At 35.9% G+C, this 16,881-nt stretch overlaps 2 protein-coding genes and 1 long non-coding RNA gene across 7 annotated transcripts; 1 reads left to right on the top strand and 2 right to left on the bottom strand.

The window, feature by feature from the left end:
- Positions 1–967: 967 nt before the first annotated feature.
- Positions 968–7,803, bottom strand: LOC109161917 (glucose-1-phosphate adenylyltransferase large subunit 1-like). 5 transcript variants are annotated; one of them, XM_019310485.1, is made up of 15 exons: positions 7,682–7,803; positions 7,277–7,508; positions 6,884–7,003; positions 6,597–6,767; positions 6,213–6,305; positions 6,062–6,145; positions 5,897–5,952; positions 5,709–5,802; positions 5,418–5,603; positions 5,260–5,340; positions 5,086–5,172; positions 4,842–4,946; positions 4,625–4,731; positions 2,834–2,894; positions 968–1,069 (listed from the first exon to the last, which is right to left on the bottom strand). In XM_019310485.1, exons 2-15 carry the CDS (start codon positions 7,457–7,459, stop codon positions 968–970), a joined length of 1,530 nt encoding a protein of 509 aa, XP_019166030.1. In that variant the 5' UTR covers positions 7,460–7,508; positions 7,682–7,803. The 5 variants fall into 5 exon arrangements, with proteins under 5 accessions (XP_019166030.1, XP_019166029.1, XP_019166033.1 ...); XM_019310484.1 differs by lacking the exon at positions 7,682–7,803 and having other exon boundaries at positions 7,277–7,561; XM_019310487.1 differs by lacking the exons at positions 968–1,069; positions 7,682–7,803 and adding an exon at positions 2,561–2,747 and having other exon boundaries at positions 7,277–7,561.
- Positions 2,064–16,788, top strand: LOC109161923. Its single transcript, XR_002050975.1, has 3 exons — positions 2,064–2,076; positions 16,320–16,322; positions 16,670–16,788. It is a non-coding gene; the product is annotated as an uncharacterized LOC109161923 (long non-coding RNA).
- On the bottom strand, positions 11,765–14,053 carry LOC109161922 (40S ribosomal protein S25-2). The gene is made up of 4 exons (XM_019310494.1): positions 13,941–14,053; positions 13,763–13,837; positions 13,496–13,630; positions 11,765–12,099 (listed from the first exon to the last, which is right to left on the bottom strand). The coding sequence occupies exons 1-4, from the start codon at positions 13,941–13,943 to the stop codon at positions 11,986–11,988; spliced, it is 327 nt and encodes a 108-aa protein (XP_019166039.1). The 5' UTR covers positions 13,944–14,053; the 3' UTR covers positions 11,765–11,985.
- Positions 16,789–16,881: the final 93 nt, after the last annotated feature.

Here is a 16,881-nt window from a genome sequence, read left to right on the forward strand (position 1 = left end):
TAAAATTTGGGGCCCCTCTAAAATTGGGGGCCATGTGCGATAGCCCAGCTTGCACAGCTTAAAATCCGGCCCTGCTAGCCATCTAATATTTTTCATGTATTTGCATTAATCTATAAGGGTGATTTTTTAAAAATCTATCCTATCGTACCGAGATATGATTGTACATTTTAAAATATCATTATTTAGAGCCTTCCCATTTGTGGTTTTGAGGAGATTTTTGCAGTCTTTTTGCCCATGCGAAAGAGAGAGAAGGTTGGGGTTGCCATGCAAGAATCAAGTTTTTTGTGGGTCCCGCAGAAAAGAGAAATGGTATAAGAGAGCTGCAGTCCTGCACGTTTGGCGCACATCCAACGCCCAATCCGAAGTGTGCAGTGCACGCGTTAGCTAGGCGCATGAACTGCTTTGTTTTTCCCTTTTTTTTTTTTTTGCTTTTTGCGTCATATTTTGCTTTTCCCTTTTTTTTTCCCTCTTTTTCTTCTACTCTTTCTCTTATCTTACCTACATAGCCTGTAAAAACCAATGCTAAAATCCAAACTAATGAGGATGCTCGTATTATCACAATCAATCAAATTTTAAAGTATTACTAAATATATAAAATAAAAAAATTTATCCGTATATTGCACGCGCACTGCACATATAATTGGACAATAATTTGCTCGAATTCAAGCAAGAATAACATCAAAAAACATAATCGATACAACTCATTTCATTAATTGCACTATACAATAATCGTTGTTATAATTTATATTTGTATATTGATTAAAATATTCAATTCTTGCAATTCCAAAGAGAGTTCAAACTCTTCCCTTCCCTACTTGCAAGAAACCAAGGTATTATATAAATATGTAATGGATTGAACACATACAAATACTGCAGTAAATTAAATGTTTCTCTGGGTAATGAAAAAGTACTGATAATCAATCCCTAGTTGAAACATGATTTCCAAGCATGCATCTCGTCGATATTATTATATGACTGTTCCATCACTAATAGACACATTTTCCATTATAACGACAATCTCTGACCTAATATAAAATCCTTCCTCTGGCCGGGCCGCTTCTTCAACACCCTGAGTGCCCATTTATCAATTACTTCGATTCAATCATTGACCTAATATCGCACGTACATTGCACGCGCACTGCATGGATAATTGGGCAATTATTTACTTGAATTCAAGCAAGGATAACATCAAAAAAACATAATCGATACAACCCATTTAATTAATTGCACTATATAATATTTGTTGTTATAATTTATATTTGTATATTAATCATAATATTCTTAAAAATTATATCAAATCTATTCCGAGTAAAAATACTAGTTTCCTATAAAACAACAACAAAATGCCAACACGGCAACACATTCAATATCCAAATATAATACAAATAATATTCATTCTTCAAAATATATATAACGGGGAAGCGGGAGGGGCGCAAAGTAGTATATCTCATTTCCTCAACAACAAATGAAATAAATTTCCTATTTCCATTCTATGAATTTTAATGAGTGTTGCTATTTACACTACCCTTTGACTAAAAATGGTATAAAGCATCTTGAAAGTGTAAAAGGGTAAAAACTTTTATTAATTAATAGGTGGTGTAAATAGCCAAATGGGGATACCTTTTTGCTATTTGCACCACCTGGTCAAACTTGCATTTAATAAATTATTAATTCAAAATTTAATTAATTAAAATATTAAAAAAAAAAAAAACTAAACATCATCTTCTCCGTCTCCGGTGAGAAGGCGACCCACTGGGCTGCCTTCTCACCGGAGAAGGCAGCCCCTCGCCCTCTCACCGGAGAAGGTGATGAGATTTTTTTTTTTTTTTTTAACTGGGCTGTCTTCTCCGGTGAGAAGGCAGCCCGTCGCCTTCCCACCGGAAAAGGTGACGGTCTTTTTTTTTTTTTTAATTAATATTTGACCATATTAATGATGGTGGACTTTTCTATTTGCACCACCTATAAAGCTATTATACATATTAAATAGGTGGTGTAAATAGCAAATTGAGTGATGCAAATAGAATTACTCATTTTAATCCATATTCTCATTTCTATCGACATTCCTAATTAAAATGGGTCATCCTTACTCTAAACATTGCTTTTATTTGAACTACTTTTACTTCAATGATAGTTTATATCTAAGTCTCAATCCCAAAAGCATTATATACACACCCAAAAAAAAAAAAAAAAAAACCTCAAAATATACTCTTGACAGTTGGCAACTACTTGGTTGACCTAGATTGACCAAGTAATATGCATATTTACTGTCAAAATATTCACTTCTTACAATTCCAAAGAGAGTTCAACCTCTTCCCTTTCCTACTTGCCCCTCTTACTTGAATGAGTCTAATAATTAATACTCACCTTCAAAATGAATTTACCATTACTATATATATGAATCAATTCACACTATTCACAATGCAATGGAGATGTGTTTCAAATCTGATGGAATTTATAACAACATTAAACATTCATTCCACTTACCATGAAACATCAAAGCAAGAAACTAAGGTATTATATAAATATGAAATGGATTGAACACACACAAATACTGCAATAAATTAAATGCTTCTCTGTGTAATGAAAAAGTACTGATAATCAATCCCTAGTTGAAACATGATTTCCAAGCATGCATCTCGTCGAGATTATATGACTGTTCCATCACTGATAGTTACGTTCTACATTATAACGACAATCCCTGACCTGATATAGAATCCTTCCTCTTGTCGGGCCACTTCTTCAACACCCTAAGTGCCCATTTATCAATTACTTTGATTGAGAAAAGAGAAAAGGATGATTAACTACTTGTGGTGTACCTAAAGATAAAACTCACATCTTTGTTCGTGATAACAACATTTTTCCTGACCCTTACGTTCTTGTCAATAATGCAGTTCCATCTGCTATAAGCCATGTTTTTTTATTATTATGATGGTACTCTTTCCCCATTGTTGAAGACCGATAAAGCTTTAATAAACCTCCCGAGGTTGGTTTAACATTAGAATTATTTATAATTTCATCTTTAATTTTATTATCTAAATATATAATAAAAAAAATGTATCTGTGCATCGCACATGCACGCGCACTGCACAGATAATTTGGCAATTATTTGCTCAACAAGGATAACATAAAAAAAAACATAATCGATACAACCCATTTAATCAATTGTACTATATAATATTCGTTGTTATAATTTATATTTGTATATTAATCAAAATATTCTTAAAGATTATAACAAATTTATTCCATGCACCAAGTGGCTTGTAGTTCATTGGTATTCGGTTGCTCCCCTAAGTGGGAGGTGTAAAGTTTGAACCTCAATTGATCAAGCAAATAATGTGTATATGTAGGGTATTCCCTTATAAAAAAAAATGCCAACACGGCAACACATTCAATATCCCAATATAATACAAATAATATTCATTCTTCAAAAAATATATATCCCAATATAATACAAATAATATTCATTCTTCAAAATATATATAACGGGGAGGGGGGAGAGGTCCAAGCCGCAAGGTAGTATATTATCTCATTTCTTCAACAACAAATGAAATAAATTTCCTATTTCCATTCTATGAATTTTAATCCATGTTCTTATTTCTATCGAGATCAAATGAAATTGTCATTCCTAATTAAAATGGTCATCCTTACTCTAAATATTACTTTTATTTAAACCACTTTTACTTTAATGATAGCTTATATCTCATCATGTAAGTCTCAATCCCAAAAGCATTATATACACACCCAAAAAAAAAAAAAAAAAAAAAAAAAAAAAAAAAAAAAAACCTCAAAATATACTCTTGCTAAAGAGTGACAGTTGGCAACTACTTGATTGACCTAAATTGACCAAGTAATATGCATATTTACTGTCAAAATATTCAATTCTTACAATTCCAAAGAGAGTTCAAACTCTTCCCTTCCCTACTTGCCCCTCTTACTTGAATGAGTCTAATAATACTCACCTTCAAAATGACTTTACCATTACTATATATATATATGAATGAATTCACACTATTCACATGCAATGGAGATATGTTTCAAATCTGATGGAATTTATATTGACAACAACATTAAACATTCCACTGATGAATACTTACCATGAAACATCAAATTAAAGCAAGAAACTAAGGCATCATATAAATATGTAATGGATTGAAGTTTGAACACACACAACTACTACGGCAGTAAATTAATTAAATGTTTCAATTCTCTGGGTAATGAAAAAAGAACTGATAATCAATCCCAAGTTGAAACATGATTTCCCAGCATGCATCTCGTCGAGATTATATGATTCTTCCATCACCGATAGTTGCGTTCTCCATTATAACGATGATCCCTGTCCTGATATAAAATCCTTCCTCTGGCCGGGCCGCTTCTTCAACACCCTGAGTGCCCATTTATCAATTACTTCAATTGGGAATAGAGAACAATAAAGATGATTAACTTGTGGTGTACGTAAAGATAAAACTCACATCTTTGTTCGTGATAAAGACATTTCTTCCAACCCTTACATTCTTGTCAAGAATGCAGTTCCTTTGAAGAAAACAATGCATTAGGTTTGGGAGTTGCAAGCTAAGAAATGGTATTACTAAAGAACACATAAAGTACAGATGAGAGATTTATGTACCTAATTTTTGTGTTTTGTCCTATGCCCATAGGCACTTTTTCACCAGCCAGAAGAAGAGCTATTTCAGATTCAGTTTCATAGTTATCTGCTCCCATCATTAAAGTATCCTGAGGAATTCAAGTAACAGAAACACAATATGAGAGCTACTATACAACAACATTTACAGTACTAGAATACTAGGCTGCAATAATTAATGAAACATAAAAACAAAACCAACCTTTAGTTCAACACCAGAATCTAATCGGGATCGTTCACCAACTATGGAATGTTGCACAATGCATTCTCGCAAAAAACACCCATGCGATATTATTGCATCCTTTATCTGCAAAACGATAATGTCTGAGCCCCGGTATATATATATATATATATATATATATATATATATATATATATATATATATATATATATATATGTATATATGCATCTTGAAGAAATGCAAATTACCAGCTTATATATTTACCTTGCAGCGATCGATTTTGCTGGGTGGTAGGAACCGAGGAGATGTGTAGATAGGTGTTTTTGGATCATAAAATTCGAACTTGGGAAACTGCAACCATTCAGTTATATATATTTAGAAGTAGCACAAATATATGTCACTTAATCTGTAAAGAGTTACTGCAAATAAAAACAAAACCTGTTCTGTAAGGGCTAAGTTTGCATCATAGAAAGATTTGATTGTTCCAATGTCCTCCCAGTAGTCTCTGAAAATGTAAGCCTGTGCAAGTGTCTTTGCCAAGTTAGTTAAGGAAGAACAAAAACAACCTAGTAACATATGTCGTTTTGTTTTCATACTTGAATGTTGTGGTCTGTGAGAGTTGCGGGGATGATTTCTGACCCGAAGTCATTGAATGCGGGATATTTCCATGTAAGAAGATTCAAGAGAAACTCTGTCCTAAATACATAAATCCCCATTGAAGCAATAAAAGGGTTTCTTCTTGCTTCTTCTGAAGACAACCCCAGAAGAGTGGTATCTACTTGCTGTGATACAACAAAAAGATTATTACAATTCGCTTTCTTTGAAACGGGAAACTCAAAAGGTGGATATGAAAAAAACCATGCAATTCAAGATGTTATTGTACCTACCATTTCTTTTAGATCAATGCCTTTAGGTTTCTCGACAAACTGGACAACTCGACCACTATGGTCCATTTTCACCAGCCCAAAGTTGGAAGCTCGACTAGGAAAAGTTTCAAACTTCAAACTATATATCTAGTTGATGATAGACAAATAAGAAGTATCGTTTTAGACAAAGAACAAATGGGAATTCTTACCTTTCATTGGTTGGCACACAAGAAATAGTAATATCAGAATTGCAGTCAATGTGGTTCTGTTTAAACAAACAACCAGAAATGTAATAGCTTAGCAGTGAGATCGATCTTCGAGTTTGAATAAGAAATTCCAAACTTAATTACTCGAAATAATGGACATATATATACCTGCACCAGGTCCATGTAGTCCATCCTGTAAAGCTGATCCCCAGACATAATAACTATATTGTCTATATCCTTGTTCTTCACATCCTGAATTAATTAGTTGTTATTTACCGGTGAAATCTCCAAATTTTAAAGAGGAACAACAGAGACACACCTCAAATACCCACGTAAATTGCCTAACAGCATCCGCAGTTCCTTGAAACCATTTCATTCCCGCTTCCCCTGGTGTCTGGGTAGCTGCCAAAACCTGCATTCAGTCACCAAACACGTTCGGTTTATGGTTGTTAAGAGTTCCACATTGATAAAATAAGAGAGAGCATATGGATTTATAAGACCATGGGTTAGTCTGCCTTGGGACTATGTAGATTTGATCAACATTATAGTACTAAGCTAGCATTTTGTTTGAAACCAATGAACATTATAGTAATGACTACTCTAGTCTATCACTATATATATATGATACCAAACTCCATACTTAACAAGCAAAGCTAAAATCTATATATATTCTTATAGTTTAGCTCGTTCCGGCCTATACTACCTCGAAAAATCCATCACCGAAGCTCACACCATTGCCAAAGTAGGTGCGAGCAATGTGGCGATTAAGAGAAGCGGAATTGAACTGTGTCAGCACAAACACCTTGCTAATTCCACTGTTGATGCAGTTGCTCATTGGGATGTCTATCATCCTATAGCATCCCCCAACCGGGACCTACACAACACATAAACTTTCAGTCACTCAACTGGGCTATAATGCACATGACTAAGCCAAACCACACTAAAAGACTGAATTCAATCAATTAGCCAGTCTAACTCATATGTTCTTACAGCAGGGGTTGCAGCTCTGCGGGTAAGAGGGAAAAGCTGGGAGCCTGCGCCGCCTCCCAGTATGATTGCAGCCACATTTTTCGAGTTTGCCCGGGCTCTAGGTGCTTCCAGATCCACACTCTAAATCACAGAAATACTCCATAACTCTCACTCATATACAACTAACACACTGTCACTACTGGAAATTATGGAATTTTCGACCACCTAAAAGTGATCTTAAATCAAGTTGAAAGCCTTGTTCCGACCACTTTTGGTATCCGGAAAAACCTTTGTTGCATTTCCGACCACTTTTTGGTATCAACTTGATTTAAGATCACTTTCAGGCGGTCGGAAATTCCATAATTTCCAATAGTGTGTAAAAAAGTAAAAAAAAAACTGAAAACTTCAACTTACAAGAGCATCATTGCCATGTTCTGATGTTGTGAGAGCAGAGAAAGCAACCCTGGGGAGTTTAATTTTCCATTCCTTTCTTTCAAGTCTCAAACTGTTTGGACTTCCTCCCATTCTCTTCCCCCAAAACTTGCTCTCTCTAGCCAAATGGGTGGTGGATTTCAAACTTGCCCAACGAGCTTCCATCACTACTGTTCAATCAAGAATCTACTAACCCCCACTTCTTAATGAGGACCTGATCAAATCAAATCAAAGAAAAACAAAAAAAAGCTTCAAGACTCAATTTTTATTATGTATAACAGCAACCGCACTTATCACGCACGTGAAAACTTACAAATTAAAGAACAACAACATACATATCAACTGATAATAACGAATTGAAGAAGATTAAGTTTAAGAATTCTGAACCTGGAATAATGATGGGATGCGATTCTCCTACAAAACCAAAGCTTCAAGACTCGATTTTTTGAAGAGCCCAGACCATGAAAGCTACCATAACTTAACCAAAGTGAAAAGCTCTAAGGAAAATATATATAATGTTGGCCGGGGTGAAAGCTAAGGTGGAGATCGAGTATTACTAGCTAGAATCGCCGCTTTCACGCTAGTTTTGTGAGTACACTCCTACACTATACTACAAGGCCAAGATCACACTTTTCCGTTTATTGTAATAGGCCAATAGTCCACGTTGCAAGAGATCTCCAAACCAGGAATACACTTGTCTATACATTCATGCAAGATACGGGTATATTCTGCCTATACATATACATATACATATCAACTGATATACGCAATGGAATTTGTATTGTTATATACTAAAAACATATACTTTCATGACAGTTCTTCACATGGCCTGCATTTACTGAACGAAAAAGAAGGAAAAAAGGCAAACAAATTGTCTTTGGACAAAATATACTAACTAACACTCTTTTCTAGCCTTTGAACACATTTCATTATGTTTTTCCATTTTCCAAATCGAACAAGTGTTAGTTTTTACAATAATACCCCTAAAACCCAATAATTAGTGCATACCCGGCGAGGCTAGCTCAAGTGGTAAACCATCTAGCATAAAGTCACCTCTTTAGTAACAAGGTAGGGTTTAACTTCCACCGCCAACGACATCTTGGAACTAAGGCTTCCCAACCTAGATTTTGGGCCATTGGTTTTCTAGATGGGAGATTATTAGACTCCCTAAGTTCGTTGGTGGAAGTGTGAAGATAGACCCCTCAGTCAGAGTCAACAATAAGGACTAAATAAGAGGCTGCTTGGGCGATTCACGATTTATCACCTCCATAGTAGGAGTATGACTCCCACCAACAATATCTTGGAGCTGAGGCTCAACTCCTAGACTAAATTTTGGGCCCTTAGGCTTCCTAGATCGGAGATTCCATTTGATATTGGGCTCTCCAAGTTGGTGAAAGTGTGAAGATGGATCCTTGAGTCATAGTCCTCAAGTTGGCAAAAGTGTGAAGATGGATCATTGAGTACTAGATTTTGGGTCATTAGGCTCTTTAAATTAGAGATTAGACTCTTAAGTTGGTGAAAGTGTGAAGATGGATCATTGAGTACTAGATTTTGGGCCATTAGGCTCTTTAAATTGGAGATTAGACCCCTAAGTTGGTGAAAGTGTGAAGAAAGATCATTGAGTACTAGATTTTGGGCCATTAGGCTCCTTAAACTGGAGATTAGACTCTTAAGTTGGTGAACGTGTGAAGATGGATTCTTGAGTCGGAATCCCCAAGTTGGTGGAAGTGTGAAGATGAATCATTGAGTCGAAGTCCTTAAGTTGGTGGAAGTGTGGAGATAAATCCTTGAGCCTGAATCAATGATAGGAATTGACTGAGACACTATTTAAGCAACTCACGATTTACCTCATTCAAATGAGAGTTTGACTACCACCAACAATATCTTGAGCTAAGGGCCTAAGGCTCCCCACTCCCTAGACTAGATTTCCAGCCCTTATTCCTTAGATTGAAGACATCCTCTAAAGATTTTTGAATAGGTTCTGGAGACTTAGGAGTTAGGTTTAGTAGCATAAGCAAACTTAATTAAAAAAAAAAAAAAAAAAAAAAAAAAAAAAAAAAAAAAGTGAAATAGAACTCAGATAATAACGGTACACATGCATGCCGGTACTTTTGTTTATCATGGATGCTAGTACTGTTCCTCGTTACTTCTGTACTCCTAGGAATGAAAAGTAACTGAAAAAATGCTAATGTATGACAGGAGGTTAACTAGGTAGTTTGATCAATGTATTTTATTATTCCTTGTCTCTCATTTTGTATGCTACATATATGATCAAATTAACTTTTCTTATCTATTTATTTATTTTTTAACAATTTCTTATAATTTTTAAATTAAACTTTTTTTAATATTTAGTATAACTTTTAATAATGTTGCTATTAAATATATAAATTTTATTATCATTAAAATTAAATTAAATATTAAAGAATTAAAATGTAAATAATAGAAGTGATGGGGATATTGGATATGGGCTAAGGACTTAGTGGGCTGAAGTTGTTGGGTTGAACAGGTCCAGGGGGTATGGTCGGGGCAGGGTGTTTGGTGGTGGGGTGGTGGCCGGCGCCGGCCGGAAGGGATCGCCGGCTGGGTGCTGGTGTAGCACCCCCGTGCAAGGACACGGGGGCCGCGGCCGGAGGAGAACGCCCCAGCCGGCAATGGCGCGCCCGGTGCGCGGCTGGGCGCCCCATCACGGGGGGGATGCCGGAGAGTGGTCTACCCGGGGTGCGCGGGAGAAGTTGCGGGGGTGTCGGTGCATGGCGAACGTACGGACTGCTGTGCGATAAACGAGGAAGTGGCATCTAAGTAGTGGGACATGTGGACAGCCAAAGGGGGAGGGGGGGCCTGCTATAAATAGGGGCCCTGGATCTTTGGCTAAGGGGCAACACAGAGACACGATAGTCACACTAGTCCAGTGGCATTGGTCTCAGACTCTCAACTATTCCAGTTAGGTTTGATTCTCGGTAGTGGCATTGTTAGCTATAGCCCGTCTTCTGGGCCTTGCTTTGTATTTGGACCGCCATTCTGGGCCTGTACCTCAGGCTTTGTAACCCCGTTCCCGTTCTGTATTTCTATACCCGATTTATGGTGGACTCAGTGGGCCAAATTGAAGTACACAACTATGTGTAACTGATTAATCCATTGACATTAACAACTAGGAAAATGTTTATTTTCTCCACCATGCCAAAAGTTTCCACTCCTACACGTTTGAGGGTAAACTTTGGGAGGAAAAAAAATTTGAGTTCCAATTGGCTGATACTCTTGATAATATAAGTTAATTGGCTAAAGCGCAATCCAGCAATCAAACCAAACAAATTCCTAGTCCGTCCCCTTGTGTCAAAGGTGAAATCGTACACCCCAGACGCCCTCACACCCTAGCCCGACAGTTTGTAGAAGGTAAATCATTGTGACTCAACTGATCAACACATATTAGACTTTTGCTCACTGTACAGAAGAAGCTTCAATTCTCTCATTTGAAAGGTTGCTTCCACATACACTACCGCTGATGAGATCGACTTGATCCTTGGTCTCGATCTTGTGACAAATTCCTAGTCCCCTCCTATAAGAACAATTCCATTCCTTTTTCTAGCAAGTCCTGTACGTGGGTTTATTGAATTGATTTCACCCCATATGCATATTTGTTTAGTATAGTTTGAGCTAGCGCATATGCTAGCTATTCATATATTTTCCCTTAGCCTTGGGGCAAGTTTGGCCGGCCATGCATGCAATGCTATGGACGTGTATATTCCTAAGGCCACCATCATATCCTTTAATTTGTTCTTCTAGTCACCATCTCCTCAGCTCGTTGACAGGCTAATTAAGTCTACATCTGGTGAGTTTTTCACTTACATTATTCTTGGAAAACAATATCTGAATTGAAACTTTTGGAGGTTGATTTTTTGCTCTGAGCTCTTGCCTGAAAATTTTCAGGCAATTAATTTAAGCTAGGACAGTACAGTTCTGGCTTGTTCAATCGAGGCTAGCTTCCGTGAGAATGATTATGTCATCCGCAAAGATGAGATCGAAAATGTGCAGTGAGGTAGACATGCATGGTCATTTTTTTTGAAAGCTAAGGGTAATACATACCTTTCAATTCCATCTAATTCCCCTTGGTTACCTCATGCCATATATATGATGATGCACTTGAACTCCGATTTCAATGAGCACAACTATTAATTTCAATCAAAATCTTCAAATAAAATGAAAGAAATACAAAATTGAAGAATAAAAATTCACAATTAAAAAAAAAAAAAAACAAAGGACCATGATTTAATCAATGACATAAAACAAGCCAGAATACAAGAATAGTTCAAGAACGACACCCGCAACATGAGTGGACAACTATGAGGAACATGATTGGGCAGTAGCAACCAGTATGACATTGGACAACGGATTCATATTGTCAGTGGCTATAAGCATGCATGCATGTATTTATAATAATGTTAAGCCATCTATGAAATTGAAACGTCCATATCGTAATGATAATAAAACTTTATCCATCTATTAAATAGATAGGTCCCCAGCAGTTTAGCAAAATACTGAATGTAAAATTGATCAGAATCAAATGCTCATAGTAGCCACATCAAAGTCTCATCAATTTAGGACAAAATAAAGTTAAACATAAAACACAATACAGTCACATGGCCTGATAACTGAACCAACATTTTTCACTCCCTAAGAAACTAAATTTGCAAAATTTAGGTATTTGTAGCCCTGGTGTATATCTGCTGGCTGGCATGTGCTGACACCATCCTGATCAAACCTCTTGCCATCAATTCACGGATTGCCCTTCTTGCAAGTGATCCGCTGATCTGTTGGACCAGTATGAACAAAATGAGATCAGTACTTAGTGCCAGCCAGTAAACAATTTAGAATCAAAGACATTCCTTGATCCGCTCATCAAGAAAAAGAAAGGTAACAAAAATGATGGGTAAACAAAAGGTAGTTTGAAGGCACAAATCTTTTCTACCACAATCATAACAGAGAATGCATCCAGCTATTGAAGGGAAAATGTCAAATAAGGCCTTAAGAGAATAGTGCAGTTGAGCGAAACTCCATTAAGACCCTATGTATTCAGCAAGTTATTGATAATGTGGCTAACACATGGCATTTTGATACTTGTGTGGATCAAAAGTGTACCCAAAAAAATAATAATAATTGTACACTTATTATTATTGTTATATATATTTTTCAGACAGCCATTAGCTGTTCAAGAGGATAATGTTGTGGCTATCCAAAAAACAATTCATACACTTTTGAAAGACAGCTACGGATATCTTAAACAAGGTCAATTTGGAACTTCAAAAGGTCACAAAGGTGGCCATGGCTCAAGGTCTAGTCTGGATCCCTAGAACTATGACATTTAAAAAAAAAGGTCCAAACTGGGCAGCCATAGCTATCTCTAAATGAAAAAAGTAGCTTTCTATACATTGGACATATGAAAGTACAATGTGTTAACCACATCAACAATAACTTGCTGAATAATAGTGTTTGAAATCAATTTCACTTTTTTGTCAGTTTAAAGGGTCTCAATAGAGTTTTCTTCTCATTTCTTTTTTCTTCAGCTAAGGGCTCGATTGCATTCTTTCTTTACTCAAATATGGGTATATTTGATATGGAGTACTTCTTTCCAATTAGACCAAGAGCAAAGAAAATGTTGCAAAAAAACATTAGTTTTCCAAAAATACTTGTACTTCAAGGCATTAGAGAAGCATATCTTAAATGTTTTCCTTCTCCTTCTTAACTTGTCTTAATCTAACAACAATATAACAGAATGCAATGGATGATATAAACATAGCTAGTATAAAGAGCACTCATCTTGACAAAATTGCATCTCACCAGAATAATATGATCTAAGACTACTTTACACATAGGAAGTTCAGCAATAATGTATTTAGCAATTATATGCTCAACCCCAAGCTTCAATAAATCCAATTTGCCAGATAACAACAGCAAAAACATTAATAACCAACAAAGCAATCTGGCTGATCATAATCTACTTTCTCAATGCTGCCTAATGTATAAACATAAATGATTGAAATTCATCAAATATGATATAATTGGCAACCTAATGGTTAAAAGGGAAAACATCAGTTATAATCACAAACAACAAAGAACCTACAAATTAGATCCATGACTAAATCACATAAAATGCCTTTGTCTATCAATCAACTTAGATGAAAAATAGACAGGGATCAGAAGATATACCCTCAAACGGTCGGAAAGTACGGAAGGGGTGATAAGCTTGTATTTGGGAGCTTCGGTTAGAAGCTTGTCGTAGGTAGCCTTGTCGAAAAGCACCATGTTGTTCACCTTCTCCTTTTGCTTTCCCTTACTCCACTTCTGCACATTCGTCAAACAAACACGCATTAATTCCTTGTCACTCGCCCACAATTCACTAAAATACGCAAAAACATGTTTCGAATTCGCACACAAAGAATCGCTTATATTAAATCAGATATAACAGGAAAGGACCTTCTTCTTCTGCTTGCCACCACCGGACTTGGCGGGCTTAGAGGATGGAGGAGGAGCCTTATCCTTCTTCGGTGCCTACGACCACAATAAACCACCATTATCGAGCTGCGTATGTAAACACAGAAAGAAATAAAATAATACAAAACTACAGATCAAGATCAGTGTCGAAGAAGCACACCATCGCAGACTGGAGAAGAAGCTGTAGAGGCTAGGGAATGAGGCAGATTACTGAGTTGCTGAGAGAGATGAGAAGAAATTAGGGTTTTAATTTGCTAGGTTCTTTTGAAGGAGGAAGTGTTGAATTCTGGGCCGAGCTTTGCTAACATCTTATATATCGGGCTACCAAAGTAGACTTTATTGGGCTTAACCCTTTAATGTGGCAAATTATGCCATGGAATCGTGTTCACCGACAATGGTGAACACAAGGCAAAACGACGTCGTTTTTAGGCAAAAAAAAAAAAATTACGGATGTGGAATTAACGGTGCGCGTTTGATCAAATTATGAATTTTATGTTATTAGATTATGAATTTTATGAAAATTCATAATCTCATAATAGAAAATTCATAATTGCATAACAGAAAATTCATAATCTCACAACTGAAAATTCATAATCTCATAACAGAAAATTCATAATCTTATAACAGAAAATTCATAATCTCATGGTTCCAAAGTGAATGTGTAGGCATGGTTCCAAAGTGAATGTGCAGGCATGGATTCATAATTTATGAATGTCCGTGATTTTCGGACGGGAATATGTAGGCATGGTTCCAAAGTGAATGTGCAGGCATGAATTCATAATTTATGAATGTCCGAAATTATGAATGTAATGAAAATTCATAATCTCATAACAGAAAATTCATAATCGCATAACAGAAAATTCATAATCTCATAAATGAAAATTCATAATCTCATAACAAAAAATTCATAATCTTATAACAGAAAATTCATAATCTTATAACAGAAAATTCATAATCTCATAGTTCCAAAGTGAATGTGTAGGCATGGTTCCAAAGTGAATGTGTAGGCATGGTTCCAAAGTGAATGTGCAGGCATGGATTCATAATTTATGAATGTCCGTGATTTCGAACGGGAATGGCTAGGCATGGTTCCAAAATGAATGTGCAGGCATGAATTCATAATTTATGAATGTCCGAAATCTTTGTTCACCTCAAATTGAAGTGAAAAAGCAAAATGTGAAAATAAAGAAGAAAAATCACGCAATTAATTAAGAAAAAAAAAAAGATAACGGTGTACTAACACGGTTCCATGGCATAACGTCCGCTTTAATGTAGCCTCGGTGTTTATCACTCCAATTCTTATGCCATGGACCCGGGTTCAAAATGACCCAACTTTGCGCGTCTCAAATAACGGTGTTGTTAGTGGCATCATTTCTTCAGTCAATAATATTTTTTGTATGAATATAGAGTTAAAAAATTGTGTTATATTGTTGATATAATTGTGAATATAGAGTTCTGTAATTGTAAATATAAAATTATGTACGTGAATATAGAGTTCAAAAATGTGTTATACTGTTGATTTACGTGTGAATATTGAGTTCTATATTTGTGAATATAAAGTTATGCAATTGTGAATATAGAGTTATGCAATTATGAATATAAAGTTCAAAAATTGTGAATATAAAATGTACTTTTTTTATATTATAAATTCAGACGACGTCACTTTGGACCTGGGTCCACAACATAATTTGCCTTTGTCACTCCTCACTCCTACGTAATATAAACCTTTTCAAATAATCCATTGTTAATTAGTATATTTAAAAATTAAAAATGTCAATTGCACTTTAGGGTATGGAAATTCAAAAAATGATTTTCGAAAATTTTTATTTTCTATTTTTCAATGTTGAGATATCAAAGCAAAATGATCACATAAAATTCTCGAGCAAATACCAATTTTAGGAGTAAATTTCAATTTTGGTCCAATGACTATTGGGGTATTGTTAATTTCAATCCACGATTTTAAAAATTAACAATTGAGTACCCTGACTATCCAATTTTTATCAATTTTGGTTCATCCGGCCAAATTACCAGCCAATCGTCGCCAGAATTTGTAATGGATAAAATTTTGGGGGCAATTTAGTCATTTGCTCTCCTCTTTTCTTCTTCTCCTGTCTCTTCTACGCCGCCTATTGCATAGCTCTGTCTTGAGCATCCCCTGGTTGTACACCTCGAACTCCAGTGCTTCCTCTTCCCTCTTTATGCCAGGAACATATACTTGTTGCTGCTTCTCAAACATATTAACAAAAACGCAGAAATTAGGGATAATTATGATAAAGAGTATACAAATTCAACAAAAATTTGAGATAATTGAGGACCGTTTTAATTTGAACATGACTGACTATGGAGATGCAGATAGAAAATCAGATAGAAAATTGATTGATTTGGACTTACCGATCCGCCAAGAGGTTGAGTATTGTGCGGTTAAATCGGAGAAAACACCCAAGATTCAACAGTTTCATGGTCAGAGATTCCTGCGGCCGCGAAGGTGGCATAAAACCATTTGAGTTTGAGCTGATTTGAGGAGAAATTTTATTTTCAGATTGTGTAGGATGAGTTTGTATTGAAAGTATCTGCTCTTTTGTTGTTTAGTTAATCTTCACTTTTATGCAGAGTATTGCTGGATTTTACTGCAACTTTTCCTTTTGTTCTGTGGGAAATTCATCTTCTTTTGGCTCACAATTGCGCCGTTCTCTGGATTCACTACTCTTTGGGAGATGAGATTTCTATCGTGTCCTTGTTCATCTCATGTTGCCGGAAAATAGGGCACCCCACCCAAACTCTGACGCTCGGTGGCATCGGCTCTAGCTCGCCTGAAGTCCAGAAGAACGGAGAAGAAAAAAAAAAGAGAGCAAATGACTAAATTACCCTCAAAATTTTATCCATTACAAGATTCCGGCGACAATTGGCCGGACAGACCAAAATTGATAAAAATTAGATAGTCAGGGTACTCAATTGTTACTTTTTAAAGTCATTGATTGAAATTAACAAGACCTCAATAGTCATTGGACCAAAATTTAAATTTTTACTATAAAATATTAGCCTGGCCCACAATTCAGGTTTTTTTAACAATTAAACTTTATTCCTTCTCAACTTGTTCATCC

Source organism: Ipomoea nil, unplaced genomic scaffold, assembly GCF_001879475.1.
Source record: "Ipomoea nil cultivar Tokyo-kokei standard unplaced genomic scaffold, Asagao_1.1 scaffold2926, whole genome shotgun sequence".
Lineage (NCBI taxonomy): Eukaryota > Viridiplantae > Streptophyta > Magnoliopsida > Solanales > Convolvulaceae > Ipomoea > Ipomoea nil.